The sequence below is a fragment of the Corylus avellana genome, chromosome ca9, assembly GCF_901000735.1.
Source record: "Corylus avellana chromosome ca9, CavTom2PMs-1.0".
Lineage (NCBI taxonomy): Eukaryota > Viridiplantae > Streptophyta > Magnoliopsida > Fagales > Betulaceae > Corylus > Corylus avellana.
In genome coordinates this window covers 5056304-5074207 of record NC_081549.1, presented here as the reverse complement: position 1 = coordinate 5074207, position 17904 = coordinate 5056304, and the positions used below count along the sequence as shown (strand labels likewise).

The following is a 17904-nucleotide window of genomic DNA, read 5'->3' as shown; positions in this document are numbered from 1 at the left end:
ATACTATGAGTCTAGTCCATGTTACAATGCTACACAAGAAAATAGTATAGTAAATACTATTAAGATAATGCTAAATGACATCCCCATGTTGTCCTGTGTTCTCTTAAAATTGATACGACTTTTAAAATCACCATTAAATTAAAATTTAATAGTAATTTATTACAAACCTAATGGTGATTTTAAAAATCACATTAATTTTGAGAGGATACAATGAGGACTTGGGTCCTTTCAAACCACTAACAAATGATTTCCCACTCTGGGTGGTCTTTATTTACTGTAGTATATGGCACTGTTTCAATTTAGCTACAAATTTCATATTTTTGTTAATGTCTATCTAAAGTGTTTGTAGACGTCTGGCAAGATGAAAAACACCAGAGACCAATCATTAGAAATGATTGAACCAGTTCTAATTAGTTGAGATTCTCTTCTTTTCTGTGCAATGGATCAACCACTAGAAGTCATCAGCTCAGCCTCCTCAGCCCCCTCCATTGGCTCATCCTCCGCACTAGCCTCACCAACTGCGCCCCCACCGTTAACGTTGTCACCAATTTCACCTCACCCTCACCGCCACTTTCACCTGAACCATTATTCCTAACTGTTTTGCTAGCTTATGCAACATTGCTGGCATGTAGTATCACTCCACCGACAATGAAAGCATGAAGAAGCTCAGGAGGTGTGGGCTGTGGATCCAACTTCAAGCATACTTTGAAGTCGACTTGGAATTTGAAGATACATTGGTAGATGGGTTGTTCATGGCCACAGACGGCATTCTTTTTCCGGTATCAGAAGAAATGCCTACGGACAGAGTTCAGTAGAAGAACACAAGATTGCTCCAATCAATACAAGATTGTTCCAATTCATGCTTCCGAAGAAGAGAAGAGCATGAATTTCAAGGTTTCAAAATCATAATTTCTTCTTATCGATCTTCCTTTTTTGTATTTTTACCAATTCAGTTTTCTTATCATTAACAAGAGTTTGAGAGAGAGAGAGAGAGAGGGGATGCCTTAAATTACAGGAATTTGATCATTTTCAGTTCATTTTAAACAGAAGAATATTTAGTTAGTTATATTTTAGGGGTATTTTTGTTTTTTCACTTTATATAATTAACCGGATATTCTTTAGAATCCTAATTCTAAATTACAGAATACTGGCATTTTTCTTTGACTTCTTCCCCTCGGTTTGCACTCAAGGATAACATTAATTATACAAAGGAGCTTTGACACCATTATGAAACGATTCTATTGGAGTCTTTTGGTTTCGATTCAAATCCTATCAAATCATCTGGTTACATTTCCAGATTTTCCTCAGAAGTACACCAAACAAATCCACTTTAAATGCTTCATTATATATCCCAAAACTCCAAAATATGCCATGAGAAAGAAGCATATGACTTTATCAAACCATGTAACGATAATATTTTACAAAGATAATTTGAAAACTGTGGCGTCGGTTAATCTTGCCTACTTCCAAGAACATGCCGATCGGTTAGAATACAACATTTCAAATCCAATCCAACATATGTACTTCGTAACAAAAGTACGCGACAAGTTCATATATTGATTTATCGATCAAGAAAAATCCAAAATATTATATATATAACAATTAAATGCAATTACTGAGAATCATGGAAGAATTTGATGAAAAGTATAACCCTTACACTAGCTGATTTTTATTTTTATTTTTATTATTATTATTTTTTTGGCTTCACCTTCTTTTATGAAAACAAATGGAGAGCGCTCAAATTGTTAGGAAAAAAAAAAGGAAGAAAAGAAAACACAGAGAGAGAGAGAGAGAGCCATCTCCAACGGTCAAAAAAGTTTTAAATCCCCTATTTGCTATTATTTCTTTCTCCTGACGTTACAAAATTTCTGTAGCTTTTCCAAACCCTCACATCTCTCTTTCTACAAAGTTCTTTAGAGTTTCTCTCAGCTCAAAGATCTACATCTTTACAGGATCAAAGCCATTCGGAATCCCAGAATCGGAGCAAAGCTTACTCAATCTTCTGTTTTTCTAAACATTGTTACACATATAATTCATTTCCTACTCTAAATCTCTAGTTCTAATTTCCATTTTCGTTGTTTTTTGTTTTTAGATCCTTCGAAGTCATGGAGCCGGAGAACATCGATTGGAAGAACGTCGAGTCCATATTTGTCAAAGATGACATGTACGAGAACTTCGATGCGCCTCAATGGGTCGATCTCTCTGCCCCGGACGAACCCATTGACGATGAACCTCGGTTCTGCAATCCAGGTAAGACCCAAATCTTCGTTTAACTCCGTGTTAGGTTCCGAAGAAACCAAATGAAAAATAAAAGAAAAGAAAATTTCGAATCCCATTTGCCAGGCTCTCTTTGTTTTTTTTTTTTTTTTTTACTGATTTTCACTCTCGGCTTTGCAGATTGCAAGCATCCGAAGAATGCTGAAGATTTTCTGAAACCAATTCGCTATTCGAAGGTTGTAATTGATGTAATTTTGTTTATTTGATTCTCAGTTTCCCCTTTTTAAAGATAATCAGCCTAAGCAAAGTTCGTTGATTCGGTTTTTTTTCAGGTTAAGCTTCTAAGATCAGTTTCCATTTCGGAAATTTTTCCTTTCAGGGATAGGAATCGCAGGTATAATTCAAATTCTAATACTCTGTTTGGCATTTCCGAAAATGCAGGAAAATATAGAAAAATTAAATTCTCAAACTTTCGGGCTTAAAGAATAAAATATAATTAGCCATATTCAAGTAAGCTAACTAAATCTCTTCACTGGATATCTATTAAGTTATTTATTTTTGGTGCAGAGATGTGAAGCAAAAAGAACAAGAAATAAATTCATCTTCAGCTGCAGCTGCAAAAGTTCCCACTCAAAAGTCTTTGAGAGCCAGAGGATCATATTTTTCAAAGAATTCCATGGACAGTGAGAACAAGAATCCAAACGTTTCTGCTCCCATTCCCAATGGCAGGACCACCAAGTCTAAGAAAGCAGCATCGAAACCAAGCACAGAGGTGAAGAAACAATTTGGGAATCCGTTGGAGCACGAAAAGAAGCCACAGCTGAGGAGTACTTTCTCGGCGCGTAATTTGTTAGGTGGACGGGAAATTCTGAATCAGATCACGGAATTCTGCTCTGAATTGAAGAAATTGGGGAGCAAGAGTTCGAAGAAATCCACGGAGAAAGAGGAGCATAGGGTTTTAGGTGAGCTGAAAGAGAGAGTCAGAGACAGAGAGAGGATGCCTCTGCTTGAGACTAGAGAAGGGAAAGCCTGAAGCAATGGAACAGAGGAAGGAAACAGGAGAAGAAACAGAGGAAACAGGTGGAGGACACAACAATTTCGGGATTTTTCATTACCAAATGAATGCAACACGGATTATGAAGAGCAGTGCTGGGCTTGGCCCAATACATTTCCACTAAATGCACTATGTCGGCCGAGATCATATTAGTATTTTACATCTCATAATAATATTGGTGTAATAGTTTTAATAATTTATTTTTTATTTTTAAATAAATATTAATTTAAACAGCATTGTAAAATAATTATGAAACAAATATGTGGCTTGTGACATTACTCTTATAAATGTTATATACAATTATTTTAGGACAGAGTTTTCAACCAAACTGTATCGGAGAAATTTTTTTCAACCTAATCTATAATAATGACGTGTTCTTTAAGCATGTGAAAGTCACATATTTTTTTAATAGTATGGAGAAACTTTGAAGAAAATTTATTAAAAAAATATGTGCATTTCACATATTAATAAAAAATCATGTATTTCTCACATGTTAAGATACACATGTCATTATTATAAATTAGGTCGGAGAAAATTCCTCCAACCTAGTTTAAAAGAAAACTCTATCCATTTGTTTACAATTTGTTGACACGTGTCAATGCAAAATTAAAGGTATTAAATTTTTTTAGTGGTTGACATGGCTACAAGTGTAAACAAATCACCAAAACAAAACAAAAAGAAAAGAAAAAAAAGACAAACTTTACTTAACCTTCGTGCACTTCCATCACATTTGTAATTATCCCTTAAACTTTAAAATTTCTCAATTTAATATATATATATATTCACCTCTACGTTAAATCCTAACATAGGGGTGTCAAAAGTCCCAAAATACCCTTATTTTTTTAAAGAAAAAAATCCGAACAATTCCAAAGATTTAGGCATTTGTCAGGATTTAGGTATTTGTCTGGATTTAATCGATTTAGGTATTTGTTTGGATTTAATCGACTCTGCAAAAATACACATGTATGAATTTTTGAATTTTTTTTTAATATATATTTTTTATAAATGGGTGTTAAAAATTTTGACAAAATTTAATGAAAAATCCTAACAAATGAGTGAAATTGAAGAATAAAAAAAAATTAAAAGATGAATATACTAAATTGAAAGTTTTTTAAGTTTAAGAAATAATTACAAATACGACAAAAATGTTGGAGAATTAAGGAAAGTTTCTCCTTAAAACAAATTTATAGACATAACCACCATAATAAAATGGTTTTTTTTTTTTTTGGGAAGTTAATTAGCTCATAAAAGAGCACCTGAAGAGCAGTTTTATGTTTAACTACGAAATTTTTTTAAAAAAAGAAATTTAATTATTAACATCTCTTTTATTTTTATTTTGAAGGGCTTGTGCTGATATGGCGTTGACATGGCATCTGCAAATTGCACGCCGCCCAAACTTTTCAAACAAGAGAAATAATAAAAATTAAAAATTATTTTCTCAATCAATTTTTAATCATCTTCATATGAATATGAAGAATAAGTATATTTACTATTGAATTTTTGTGAGGCCTTATGAATTTAATAATAAGTTTATTAGATTTATAAAAAAAAATGGTTGAAAAATGATTAAAAGAATGACTTTTAACAATACTGCTATCGGTGGGTCCTCTATCGGTGGGTCCTTCCTCTCTCCCCACACACTCTCTCTCTCTCAGCCTGTGATTCTTCTCTGTAATTTTTCCAGTGGTCAAAAAGGTATGAGCTGCTCTAAGCCATTATTTTCACTTCATTTTTATCGCCTGCTCCTACGCCGTCCTGTGTCAATAGATGGGTAGTTAGCTCTTGAACTATTGCTGAAAATATTTTTCACAATTTGTAGATTTACACTCTGTTTAGCTGCTCTAGAAACCCATGAAAGAAGAAAATGTGAGTGTTTTTTTTTAAAATAAAAAATAAAATAAAATTATTTGGATAAATAGACTTCAAAGTTTTAAGTTAATTTTCTCAGCCTAGATTCTCTGCCCCTTAATTGGTTTACTGTGTTATTTTCTCTCATTTTCTAGGATACTAGACACTCTTTGTTATATATTAGGGTTTACTCTTAAGTATGTACAAAAATGGGCCTCTTGCATTTTCCAAAACTGAAATCTTATAACATATAATGTTTTTGGAACAATTACTAAGCCTAACATGTTTTTTTTTTTTTTTTTGATTGGTTTGAGTCCTTCCTCTTCAATCGAAGGTCTTGCACAGAACAAAAACGTGTATTTGTGGTTTGTGGAACTTCTTGAATACTGAGTGGTTCTCCCATGGACGATGCATCCTGTTACACTTCAAAGCTTGCATGGATTTGGGTCATTGAAGCCCTTGCAAGCTTCAAGGAAGTCAACTTTTCTATTTTACATGGTATTGTGAATCTTTTTATTTTGAATAATTCTATTGTGAATCTAAATTTATATAAAATAATTGGGAGAAACTTCACTTATTCTCCTAATTGTTGCCCCTTTTGCAATGTCCCTTAAAGTTTAAAACCTTTTAATTTAATGTATCAAACTTTTAATTTTTTTCAATCTCCCCCATCGGTTGGACTTTCCGTTAAATCTCAACAAAATTCTCAAAATATTCCCATTTTTTTTTTAAAAAAAAAAATTTGCAAAGATTGAGGCATGAGTATTTTTGCAAATACCGTTAAAGTTCGGACCAACGCCTAAATCTTTGCAATTTTATCATTTTTTTTTTCCTAAAACAAACGGGGGTATTTTGGGAAATGTAAGCGGGAAAGTTAATGGAAGGGTGAGATTGCAAATAATTGAAAGATGGATATACTAAATCGAGAAAAATTGAACTTCATGGGACATTGCAAAAGTAATGACAATTCATGGTGGTTAATTTTTTTTTTTTTTTTTGAAGGAATTCATGGTGGTTAATTGAAGTTTTTCCAAATAATTTTGTTTGGTTAACTTTTTTTTTTTTTTTCAGATTTGATTGAAATGTCTCCAGAATTACCGCATAATTTGGGGAGAAACATGAGGGAAATGTTGGCTTTAAGAATTTTGGAGGGTTTATTTGGTCCCAGTAATGGAATCACCAATGATTCTTGCTCTGCCCCGGCTTCAAAAGTTGGTTTTGATTTATCAAAAAGCTGTGAAGATGTTCTCCAACACATAGTGCATGTGGTAATACTTTTCTGATTTTAACTCTAGCATGCAACTCAATTTGTTGTGGATTTGAATATTTTCACATAACACATAGATTATCTCCTTCAAAAAATTTGGATCTTGGAATTCTATTTTCATGTTGAACATAAACATTTCTTTTGTCAGACATCACAATCAGGCCTTAGAACGGCTGGACCAGAGCTGTTAAAATGGGATGTTCGCCCCTTTATTATCCATAAAAGAGCATGTATGCCTAAACTTGCCTTACAACAGGTAAAGAGTCTTTCCTTTCGAAAAAAGAAATTATCTCTTTCACTCCTATTACCTTTTCCCCATTTCATCCATTCTCATTATTTTTTTGCTATTCAATTTGTGTGCTTCTTTATGAACAGCTGAAGGATTCAATTCTTGAAGGTAGCCATCCATATACTGATTACGTGAAGGAAAAGAGTGGATTGGCATTTACAAATGCAGGTGAGCATTGTGCTGAAGCTAGAACTTCAAGTGGTCCCCTCCTGGAAAAGACTGGAGAAAACGAATCTCAATGTAACTTTGAACATGATGTTCTACTAAAAGCACCACAATCTGCATCCCTTGATGGAGCCCAGCAGAAGATCATTGATTATGAAGCTGAAGAGGATATGGATTGCTGTTGTGAAGCAGGGACATCAAGTGATAGTGATGGGTATTTCAAGGATCACATTGATGTCTCCATGAAAAAACATGAATTCTTGAGCTCTCAGTGCACAGACACAAATTTGTGCGTGGAGTATAATGAAGGCGGTCAGTTGTTAGTATGCAACACAAGTCATTGCCCATTGGTGGTTCATGAGATCTGTTTGGGTTCGTCTCCCAGATTTGACAACAATGGTAACTTTTACTGCCACTTCTGTGCTTATTCACTTGCTATTTCAGAGTACCTTGAAGCTAAGAAAAAGTCCTCCTTGGCAAGGAAAGAACTAACCGAGTTTGTTCGTGGGGGTTTGGAGCATCAGCAAAAGGAAGTTCTAGAGAGATTGCACAGAGAAAAGCATAGCCTTTCAAGAAAAAATGAAGATGGGGATCCTCTCGTCAAAAGTCATGAGAATGGGTACTTGGAAGAGAGAGTAAATGATCAGACAGAGGAAACTTCTGCAGATGAAAAAAATAAGTCTATCATTTCTAATTACTCCATAAGGGTCCGGAGGCAAGAGATGCATTAGTAAGTTGTTTATATATCAAATCTTTTCTTTTTAATTATCATCTTCCTTCATTGATAATGAACCTTGTTTTATTTTGCAGTAAATACCCAATAAGTCCTCAGCTGAGGCGAAAGAATGTTCCATGGACAGCCGAGAAGGAAGAGATACTAAAGGTACCTTCTTTATTGTTTGCATGCATCCCTTCCTATTGACAACTTAGTTTAAATTTGGAGAAACTTCACAAAGAACTCCTGAACTTCAACACGTTTTGAAAAGACCTCCCAAAGTTAAAATACTCTCAATTGTACCTCTTAAACTTTTAATTTTATGCAATTTACCCCCCTCTGTCAGTTTTTGGCGTTAAATCCTGGTAGACTGCTCAACACGCGCTGCACGTGATATTTTAGCCCTTCTCTCCCTATTTGAATATTATAGTTGGAATAAAGTGGCCCATTTCATAACTTTTCAATTGTTTGGTTGATTTATCTTAATGTAAGGTAAATGCTTATTGGTAGGTTTTAATATTTTTTGTCAAATTGGTGTTGATTGTTTTGTGACTGGTCTGAAGTGAGGTTTAATATGGAGGTAATGTGGTCATTTGCTGCTAGTGTATGAGACCAAGCTACATTCTCTTTTTACACTTCAAGAAGTAAAAAAAATGTAATTTTCTTATCGTGCTACTAGAAATGTCTGTATGTCATATGCTTTTATCCCTTTTCACATATAGAGTTTTACTTCTCTTTTGTAGTTGGATGAATCATCAATTGCCACATCGAGCACAAAAACAAAACGGGGAAGACTAAACACAATAGCTGACACTGCCACACCAATTAGGGGTGCAAAAAGAGTAAGGGAAGATACAAGACAAGGTACAAGGGGACAGGGTTCTGGTAAAACAAAATCACAATCTGGTTGTCAATCAACCACGACAACTCAAATAACTCAACCACCAACTGCACATTTTGCAGCCCAATCAACCACAACAAGAACAAGAACAAATGCACCTTCTGCGTCCCAGCCAGTCAGATCAACAAAGACAGCAACACCTGCTACATCCCAGCCAGTCAGAATAACAAAGACAACAACAACACCCTCTGCACCCCAGCCAGTCAAAGTAGCAAAGACAAGAAGTACAACTCAACATTATGCATACAAAGCAAATGTGAGTGATTTTTCTCTGATAAATACAATGATAACAACAACAAAAAAAAAGACAACTATATTGAGCTGATTCTATACTTGTATTTCAACTTGTAGGCATCTACCTTATTTGCTAATAAAAAGAAGACAACTCTAGGATTGGCCACAAGGTCGAGGACAAGTGGTAGGTTGAGGGCAGTTATTAGAAGTGGTAGGGAACTTAACAACAAGCCGAAGCTTATGATTGATCTGACTGGGAACCCTGCTGGGCCACCCCCAATTCCAGGAGGTGGACCAGTATGCTCTTGGGGTCCTCCTCGTGCTGGTGGTATAACCTTCAGGATTGCCCCTCCTGGTTTTGACATACACAAAGGCCAAGGGACAGCTGCTGACAAGCCTTCACCAAGTTTTGAAGGAGTTCAAAGGATGGAGAACGGGAAAGGGAAGTCCACTACAACAAACAAGGACAAAGGAAAGAAAAAATGTGGCAACTATGAATTATGAAGAATGGTCCAAGTGCCAACCTTTTGTGTTTAAACCCTGGAGATTTGTAATGTTTTGTTTCTGAAACATTTTGTGCTATGGATTTTTTTCTGAGCATGTTGGAAGGGTGATCATGCATATGTACTACAATGCAACTTTTTGCCAGCACTTATTTGGAATTATGTATTTGTGCGTCTATCTAAGTTTGGGGATGGTTGTATTTGGTCATGTATTTGTACTACAATGTAACTTTTTGTCAACACTTATTTGAGATTATGTATTTGTACTTTTATTTAACCTTCATGATTGCCTCCCCTGATTTAGACTTACACAGAGGCCAAGGCACAACTGCTGACAAGCCTCCACCAAGTTTTATTTTTCTAATTGTAGGAGGGAGTGCAAAAAGACTCAATCGCTAGTGACAAGAGTGATTCCATGGAAGAAGATTTTAGAATTTGGCGGCGATGTGTTTCTGAATAGTCCTACAATTTTGTAGATTTTTGTGCTTTTTTTTTTTTTTTTTTTTTTTTTTTGACATATTCGCTCAATAGAAGGGAAAATGGATAAAAAAATTCGAGCTAGTGACTTTTGCTTTATAAGGTGTGGCTCCCAACTGATTGAGCTACCCGTTGGAGACTCTTTTTCCACTTTCTTGATATTGCTAAGTATTTTTCCCTTGGATACAATATATGTTCTTGGGTTGCATCCCTTATACTTTTAATTAATTCACTTTACTAATGAAAGAATCAAAATATGAAGGTAAAACAAGCTTAGACATAAAGCTAAAAATAAGCTTAGACATGAAGCTAAAAACAAGCTTAGATAGAATAACCAAATCCAAACATACCACTAACCCCTCAATGAAGGTGAAAGTGGAGGTCACCTATGGACGCAACCGATGAAAGCTGTGGTGCAATATAATGAATACTATCATCGGAAGTACGAATAGCCCTATCAAACATCTAAACAGGCTTCTTAAGAAGCCGTGGAGATTTAGATGAAAATGAACAATGGAAAAAAGGTTTCCTTCATAGGTAGTGAATCTGAAGCACAACTGGTTAGGGTTAACAAAAACCCCATCTAGACAGACCACTAGCACCTCAAAAAATTAGAAAGAGACCAAAAAGAAAGAAAGATCCACATCATAGACAGAGTCTGAAGTCCAACCGAATCAAGTTAAACACTAAGTAATAGAACAACAAAAAACTACAGAAAGTTGCACAAAATAGCAGAAAAAACTCAAAAAATAGCAGCTGCGATGGAGGAAGGTGACGGGGGGAGCTATTAGGCACGTTAGATCCACTCGCGGGAGCATGTGGTCCACGCGTCGGCGCTTGGGGGGCAATAGGGGCAGCGGAAAGCTGTGTCGAAGAGCTGGAAAGCCAGTGATGATGGAGGAGGGTGCGTTTTAAGTTGGAGCTGATGGAGAGAAAGAGATCAGGCTTTAAAAAAGTCGATCTTCAAGACTACACAGATCCAGTCAGCGAAGCATTGGAGGAGACGATCCACGACAAGGATGAATCGGGTGGAGAGGAATGAATATAGCAATAACTGTTTCGTGAGGGTCGGGGATAAATCTTCATAGACATTGGATAGATATAGAAAAAAATCTTCTTTTTTTTTTTTAAAAAAGAGTTCTCTCATGAAGAGAGAAACTCAAGTAGAAAGAAAGCCAATAAAAAAAAAAAAAAAAAAATGAAAAGGGGGTGGGAGGTTTCCCTCCTCCTCAAGCTCTCTCGTCTAGGCTGAAATCAGGAGAGAGAAGAGAGTTTTGGCAGGGCTTTTTTGGGATGTATGATCCATGAAACTGCAGTTACTTCATGATCATCTTTCCAATGGACGATATGATTTTGTTATGGAGGGAATGAAAAAGTTACAAATGCCTTAAAAAATAGATTTTTTAAGTTTTATTTTTTTAGTTTTATATATTTATATTTTGGATTAAATACCTCAGACCCTCCTGGGGTTTGCCAACTTTATTTTTTTCCCATTAGGGGCCACTCCCAATTGTTTTTCTTTTCTTTTTTGTTTTTGTTTCGTTTTTTTTTTTTTTTTTTTTTTCCGAAAATACTTTTTTTTTTTTATTTTATTTTAAAAAAAAATTAAATAGGTGCCACGTATCAACATTTGATTGGTCCACGTGGAATTCCGTTAAGTCACCTAACGGCGGAGGACTAACTTGGTCTATTATCAAAACCACAGGGACTTCCTGTGATAAAAATGAAATCACAGGAGGAAAAAAATAAAGCTGGCAAACTCCAGGGAGGTCTGAAGTATTTAACCCTTATATTTTTTTTAGGGGCCGTGATTCTAAGCATGTCAAGCTATTTTTTTTTTTTTAATATATATATATATATATTTGCTGGCATGCACGTTGTGTTTAGCTTCACCCTTTTTTTTATTAAGAGGGACACTAATCATTATTTTTGTTGGTATTGAAATTTGTAATGTATTATAGTATAATTTACTTTAGGAGAGCATTTATTTGTTTTTAAAATAAATTTAAGAGGTAATTACCTTTTGCCCCATGAACTACAGCGCTTTGACACTTTTCTCTCATGAACTACCAACTATAATACCTGATTCCATCAAACTACCATCTTATAACAAAAAATCATATTTCGTCAGTCAAATGGGTTAAAATTGACGGTCAACGATCATGTGCAAGTCATGTTTCATTTTTAATATTTTTCTTTCACTTTTGCCCTCACTTCAGACTAAGAAAATGACGCTTATACCCTCCAAAACCTTAATCCAACACATGAAAACAATTTAAAATGAGGGCAAAAGTGAAAGAAAAAAAAAATTTAAATGACACATAACTTGTACATGACCGTTGACATTCAATTTTAACCACTTTGACTTATGGAAGGTAGCTTTTTGTCATAAGACGATAGTTTAATGGAGTCAAATGTCATAGTTGATAGTTCATGAGAAAAAAGTGTCAAGGCGTTATAGTTATTGGGCAAAAGGTAATTACCTATAAATTTAATTTTACATCTCTTTTTATTTTGAAGGGCTTGTGCTGATATGGCGCTGACACGGCATCCGCAAACCGCACGTGGCCCCCCAATTTTCCGAACCGGAGGAAAGGTGGTTCCTTCCTCTCAACGCTTTCTCTCTCTCAGCCTGTGATTCTTGTCTGTAATTTTCCCAGTGATCAAGGTATAAGCTGCTCTAAGCCATTATTTTCAATTCATTTTTATCTCCTGCTCCTTCTCGTGTATTGCCGAAAATATCGATAAAAAAAAAAAAAAAAACTCCTTTTCTCCTACTCATTCCTAACCACACCGTATTTACCGTAAACAACCCAACCCACCATCGCCTCTTCCCAACCTACCGTCAGAATTCGCTGCCGGACACTGCCCACCACCACCGTATTTCAGGTTGCAATTCTTTGTCGGTTTGTCTGTTTGGCTTGTTCCTAGGATTAGTTCTTTCACTTGGTGTACTTAGAATTGTGGAATTGATGCAAACGGAAATGAATTGATTTACAGTTTTATTCCGGTTGTTCTGGAGAAAAGGTTCTGGTCCTGTCTGAAGAGGACCCAAATCAAGAGGATGTATCAAAGGAGTGCATTACCAAATCTTGTTCTGTTTCAATTAGTCTAGATTATCTGTTCCTTAATTGGTTTACCGTGTTATTTTCTCTCATTTTCTAGGATACTAGACACTCTTTGTTATATATTAGGGTTTACTCTTAAGTATGTACAAAAAGGGGCCTCAGGATTAGAGGCTCCTTTTTTGTTTTGGATGGTGGGAGGCATTGGGTTTACTTTTGTATTTTTCCAAAACTGAAATCTTATGACATGTAATGTTTTTGGAACAATTATTAAGCCTAATATGGTGAACATGCTTTGATTTTTTTTTTTGGTAAATTTTTGGATGGAACATATTTTTAGCAACATTATTATTATGGTGAAATTCTACACTTTATATGTTATCAGTGATTTCGCGTTCGAAACAGTAGGATATGCCAACGCCAATTGAAGGTATCATGCTGTACTGCTTATTCTGTGTACTTTTTTCGTATATGAGCTTTAGGATCTCATGTTGGGATATTAGTTTCATTGGTTTGAGCCCTTCCTCTTCAATCGAAGGTCTTGCATAGAGCAAAAACGTATGCGGGTCAATAAATTTGTGGAACTTCTTGAATACTGAGTGGTTCTCCCATGGACGAATCATCCCGTTACACTTCAAAGCTTGAATGGATTTGGGTCATTGAAGCCCTTGCAAGCTTCAAGGAAGTCGACATTTCTATTTTACACGGTATTATGAATTTTTTTTTTTTTTTTTGAATAATTTAAATTTGAGTCTAAATTTATATAAAATAATTTTGTTTGGATGACTTTTTTAATCAATCTTTAAGGAGGGTTGAGATGATTCGCGTGTGTGTGTGTGTGTTTTTTTTCTTTTCAGATTTGATTGAAATTGCTCCAGAATTACCGCATAATTTGGGGAGAAACATGAGGGAAATGTTGGCTTTAAGATGTTTGGAGGGTTTATTTGGTCCCAGTAATGGAATCACCAATGCTTCTTGTTCTGCCCCGGCTTCAAAAGTATGTTTTGATTTTTCAAAAAGCTGTGAAGATGTTCTCCAACACATAGTGCACGAGGTGATACTTTTCTGATTTTAACTCTAGTATGCAAGTAAATTTGTTGTGGATTTGAATATTTTCACATAACACATCAATTATCTCCTTCAAAAAATTTGGGTCTTGGAATTCTATTCTGATGTTGAACACAAACATTTCTTTTGTCAGACATCACCATCAGATCTTAGAACGGCTGGACCAGAGCTGTTAAAATGGGATGTTCGCCCCTTTATTATCCATAAAAGAGCTTGTATGCCTAAACTTGCCTTACAACAGGTAAGGGGTATTTTCTAAAAAAAAAAAGGAAATCTCTTTTTCTCTCCCATCACCTTTTCCCCATTTCATCCATTTTCATTATTTTTTCATTATTCAATTTGTGTGCTTCTTTATGAACAGCTGAAAGATTCAATCCTTGATGGTAGTCATCCATATACTGATTGCTTGAAGGAAAAGAGTGGATTGGCATTTACAAATGCAATACTTACGGAAAGTGATCCACATGATGGAAATTTATTGCCCTCTAAGAGGAAAAAGAATGCACTGGCTACTGAAAACATGGTTGGAGACTTACATGAACACCAAAATATTTTAAATGATTGTGGTGATCCTTATATAAATGCCAAGAAGCAGAAGCAAAGTACCTCTTCATCGAGTCAGTCCATAGAAGAGAACTCAGTTCCTGTACGTGGGACTGAACTGTTAGAACATTTATCTGAAAGCGATATTCCAGTTGTTCATCAAGAAGGTTGTAACTTGGCTAAAGATCAGATAGGAACTCTGGAAGAAGGCAGGGTTACAGGGGATGTTAATGATGAGTATACTGCCTCAATGAGATGTGGGCACAGCTTCGATGATGAATTGCATTGTATTCAATCGGAGATTCCTGATTCTGCCACTACGATGCATCCAGATACATGTGGAGATGAACCTCATCAAAATATCTCTGTTGACGAAGACAAAGATGATAGTGAGCATTGTGCTGAACGGAGAACATTAACTGGTTCTCTCCCTCCTTATGGTGCCACTATGATGGGTCAAGACACATCCATAGATAAGCCTTGTCAAAAGAACTCTATTGATGCAGTCAGAGATGGTAGTGAGCAACATGCTGAACCTAGAACTTCAAGTGGTCCTCTCCTGGAAAAGACTCGAGAAAATGAATCTCAATGTAACTTTGAACATGATGTTGTACTAAAAGCACCACATGCTGCATCCCTGGATGGAGCCCAGCAGAAGATCATTGATTATGAAGCTGAAGAGGATATGGATCGCTGTTGTGAAGCAGGGACATCAAGTGATAGTGATGGGTATCACAAGGATCACATTGATGTCTCCATGAAAAAACATGATTTCTTGAGCTCTCAGTGCACATTTAGTCATGATTCGTTAGCTGGTTGGACAGACACAAATTTGTGTGTGAAGTGTAATGAAGGCGGTCAGTTGTTAGTATGCAACACAAGTCATTGCCCATTGGTGGTTCATGAGATCTGTTTGGGTTCGTCTCCCAGATTTGACAACAGTGGTAACTTTTACTGCCCGTTCTGTGCTTATTCACTTGCTATTTCAGAGTACCTTGAAGCTAAGAAAAAGTCCTCCTTGGCAAGGAAAGAACTAAGTAAGTTTGTTCGTATGGGTTTGGAGCATCAGCAAAAGGAAGTTCTAGAGAGATTGCACAGAGAAAAGCATAATCTTTCAAGACAAAATGAAGACGAGGATCCTCTCGTCAAAAGTCATGAGAATGGGTACTTGGAAGAGAGAGTAAGTGATCAAACAGATAATGACGGGGGACATGTAAATGAGGTCAATAACCTTTATTTCCGTGGAAGTATAGATCATGAGCAACAAGCAGAACCTTCTGCATCATGTGATAATGTCCCTTCATCAGTTAGAGAGGAAGAGGCAACTGTAATTAATGGGACGCTAAATGTATTAACTAAAGAGAAAGAAGGGGAAGAAAAGGTGATCCAACCTGTAAGCGTGCTTGAAGGACACCACCAACAAGCAGCTGACCATGAGTGTGGTGGTGATAATTTATCCTGTAGGAACACAGATGTTATTCCTGTCAATCAAAGACTCGTGGAAGAAGGGATTCAGCAGGAAGTTTTAGAGCAACAGGTTGCTGATCCAACAGTGGAACCTGTTTGCGCACTTGATATATATGCAGAGGACACTTCTGAAGATGAAAAAAATAAGTCTATCATTTCTAATTACTCCATAAGAGTCCGGAGGCAAGAGACGCATTAGTAAGTTGTTTATATATCAAATCTTTTCTTATTTATTATCATCTTCCTTCATGTCATTCTAGGTCTGAAGTACTTCTACCTTGCATAGGCAGTAAATATTTGATGTTTTATGGTAACCCGATTTTGTCTTGGAAACATGTTTTCTACCCTGCGACCCACCCCTACACACACTTGGTGGTTATAAGTAGCAATTTAGCATTGTCCTGCTTTGTTTATCCTTCATTGATAATGAACCTTGTTTTATTTTGCAGTAAACACCCAGTAAGTCCTCAGCCGAGGCGAAACAAGGTTCCATGGACAGCCGAGGAGGAAGTGATACTAAAGGTACTTGTTTTATTGTTTGCATGGATCCCTTCCTATTGACAACTTATTTTAAATTTCATAGTTTTACTTACCACATTTTGTATCTAGTCATCATTAATTGTAGTGCATTTATATTCAGTTTTAATTTTGGTTTTGGAGATTTTATATTTAGCTTTCAGAATGTCATGGTTTCTATATTTGTTTTATATGCATCTGATGTAAGAGTTGCTAGCAGTCAGTGTAATAAATTTGTATACTAATGTGGCTTCCATTTGATGCCAATCGTTAGAGATTTCATTGGTGAGATATACAATCACAGTCCTCACGATTTTTTTTTTTTTAATAAATATTTTAATGGATTTTTAATTAGAGTTTTGCATATGTTTTAAATTCTATTCTAGATTTTTTTTTTCCTAACTGTAGGAGGGAATGCGGAAATTTTCAAATGCCAATGACAGAATGATTCCATGGAAGAAGATTTTAGAATTTGGTAGCGATGTGTTTCTGAGTAGTCGTACAACAATAGACCTCAAGGATAAATGGAGGAACATGTGCAAATGAAGCCCGAATATGGTGAACATGCTTTGATTGTTTTTTTGTTTTTTGGGTAAAGTTTTGGATGGAACATATTTTTAGCAATGATAATGAAGTTCTACACTTTGTATGTTATCAGTCATTTCGGGTACGAAACAGTAGGATATGCCGACACCAATTGAAGGTATCATGTTGTACTGCTTATTCTGTATACTTTTTGCATATATGAGCTTTAGGATCTCATGTTGGGATATTAGTTTCATTGGTTTGACCCCTTCCTCTTCAATCGAAGGTCTCGCACAGAGCAAAAACGTGTGCGGGTCAATAAATTTGTGGTTTGTGGAACTTCTTGAATACTGAGTGGTTCTCCCATGGACGAATCATCCTGTTACAGTTCAAACCTTGCATGGATTTGGGTCCTTGAAGCCCTTGCAAGCTTCAAGGAAGTCAACATTTCTATTTCACACTGTATTATGATATTTTTTTTGAATAATTTAAATTTGAATCTAAATTTATATAAAATAATTTTGTTTGGATAACTTTTTGGGTTAAATACATTATTCCCCTTAGGGTTTAAATTCTTTATTTTTTTCCTCCCCGATTGATTTTTATCACAGAAAGTACCTATGATTTTTATAAAGGTGGAGATGGTACCTCCATCCATTTGCCGTTAGTAGGCTTAACGGAAATTCACATTACTGACATGTGGACCAATTAAATTTTGATACCTGTCATGAGTGTCAAATCATCGGTTATTACTAGATATATGAACCTTGCTACCTAAAAAAAAAAAAAATCCAGGTAACAAATTAAAAAGATTGGGTTTTGTTTTGTTTTGTTTTTTAAAAAAGATATTAAAATTAAAAATCAAAATTGAACACCATTGAATTAAAACAACCAATTCGAATCAATCAAGTTCCTTCAATGCCAATATTGAGAAAAGTCTCCCCCTTTTTTTTTTTTTTTTTTTTTTTCTTAATTAGGTGGCATGGTGCATACCTAGTCATAACCGATGATTTAGACTTAGAACCACCCATTGATGTTGTACCACTTCTC

At 35.6% G+C, this 17904-nt stretch overlaps 3 protein-coding genes across 13 annotated transcripts; all 3 read left to right on the top strand.

The window, feature by feature from the left end:
* The first annotated feature begins 54 nt into the window (after positions 1 to 54).
* Positions 55 to 3524, top strand: LOC132192035 (uncharacterized). Its single transcript, XM_059607220.1, has 5 exons — positions 55 to 894; positions 2093 to 2250; positions 2398 to 2453; positions 2550 to 2611; positions 2785 to 3524. Exons 2-5 carry the CDS (start codon positions 2106 to 2108, stop codon positions 3248 to 3250), a joined length of 729 nt encoding a protein of 242 aa, XP_059463203.1. The 5' UTR covers positions 55 to 894; positions 2093 to 2105; the 3' UTR covers positions 3251 to 3524.
* A 1356-nt stretch (positions 3525 to 4880) lies between these two features.
* LOC132191382 (uncharacterized) lies at positions 4881 to 9474 on the top strand. Of its 5 annotated transcripts, none has more exons than XM_059606360.1 (9): positions 4882 to 4966; positions 5454 to 5617; positions 6191 to 6387; positions 6535 to 6642; positions 6762 to 7239; positions 7327 to 7570; positions 7651 to 7723; positions 8299 to 8712; positions 8808 to 9474. In XM_059606360.1, exons 2-9 carry the CDS (start codon positions 5521 to 5523, stop codon positions 9192 to 9194), a joined length of 1998 nt encoding a protein of 665 aa, XP_059462343.1. In that variant the 5' UTR covers positions 4882 to 4966; positions 5454 to 5520; the 3' UTR covers positions 9195 to 9474. The 5 variants fall into 5 exon arrangements, with proteins under 5 accessions (XP_059462341.1, XP_059462343.1, XP_059462344.1 ...); XM_059606361.1 differs by having other exon boundaries at positions 6762 to 7570; positions 8299 to 8419; positions 8519 to 8712; XM_059606358.1 differs by having other exon boundaries at positions 4881 to 4966; positions 5434 to 5617; positions 6762 to 7570.
* Positions 9475 to 12211: 2737 nt separating this feature from the next.
* Positions 12212 to 17248, top strand: LOC132191381 (uncharacterized). 7 transcript variants are annotated; one of them, XR_009441272.1, is made up of 10 exons: positions 12212 to 12559; positions 13121 to 13165; positions 13274 to 13442; positions 13593 to 13789; positions 13937 to 14044; positions 14165 to 16011; positions 16263 to 16335; positions 16738 to 16887; positions 16988 to 17032; positions 17141 to 17248. XR_009441272.1 is itself a non-coding variant. In XM_059606352.1 (9 exons), exons 3-8 carry the CDS (start codon positions 13346 to 13348, stop codon positions 16873 to 16875), a joined length of 2460 nt encoding a protein of 819 aa, XP_059462335.1. In that variant the 5' UTR covers positions 12212 to 12559; positions 13121 to 13165; positions 13274 to 13345; the 3' UTR covers positions 16876 to 16887; positions 16988 to 17248. The 7 variants fall into 7 exon arrangements, 5 of the variants coding, with proteins under 5 accessions (XP_059462335.1, XP_059462337.1, XP_059462334.1 ...); XR_009441271.1 differs by having other exon boundaries at positions 16738 to 17032; XM_059606352.1 differs by having other exon boundaries at positions 16988 to 17248.
* Positions 17249 to 17904: the final 656 nt, after the last annotated feature.

Coding starts and splice junctions, on each gene's coding strand:
- LOC132191382 (XM_059606358.1), top strand. CDS start 5,521: ATGGACGATGCATCCTGTTACACTTCAAAGCTTGCATGGATTTGGGTC. Junction 7,724..8,298: donor AGAAGGAAGAGATACTAAAG/GTACCTTCTTTA, acceptor TCTCTTTTGTAG/TTGGATGAATCATCAATTGC. Junction 8,713..8,807: donor ATTATGCATACAAAGCAAAT/GTGAGTGATTTT, acceptor TTCAACTTGTAG/GCATCTACCTTATTTGCTAA.
- LOC132192035 (XM_059607220.1), top strand. CDS start 2,106: ATGGAGCCGGAGAACATCGATTGGAAGAACGTCGAGTCCATATTTGTC. Junction 2,454..2,549: donor AACCAATTCGCTATTCGAAG/GTTGTAATTGAT, acceptor GTTTTTTTTCAG/GTTAAGCTTCTAAGATCAGT. Junction 2,612..2,784: donor TTCAGGGATAGGAATCGCAG/GTATAATTCAAA, acceptor TTTTTGGTGCAG/AGATGTGAAGCAAAAAGAAC.
- LOC132191381 (XM_059606354.1), top strand. CDS start 13,346: ATGGACGAATCATCCCGTTACACTTCAAAGCTTGAATGGATTTGGGTC. Junction 14,045..14,164: donor CTAAACTTGCCTTACAACAG/GTAAGGGGTATT, acceptor CTTTATGAACAG/CTGAAAGATTCAATCCTTGA. Junction 16,336..16,737: donor AGGAGGAAGTGATACTAAAG/GTACTTGTTTTA, acceptor TCCTAACTGTAG/GAGGGAATGCGGAAATTTTC.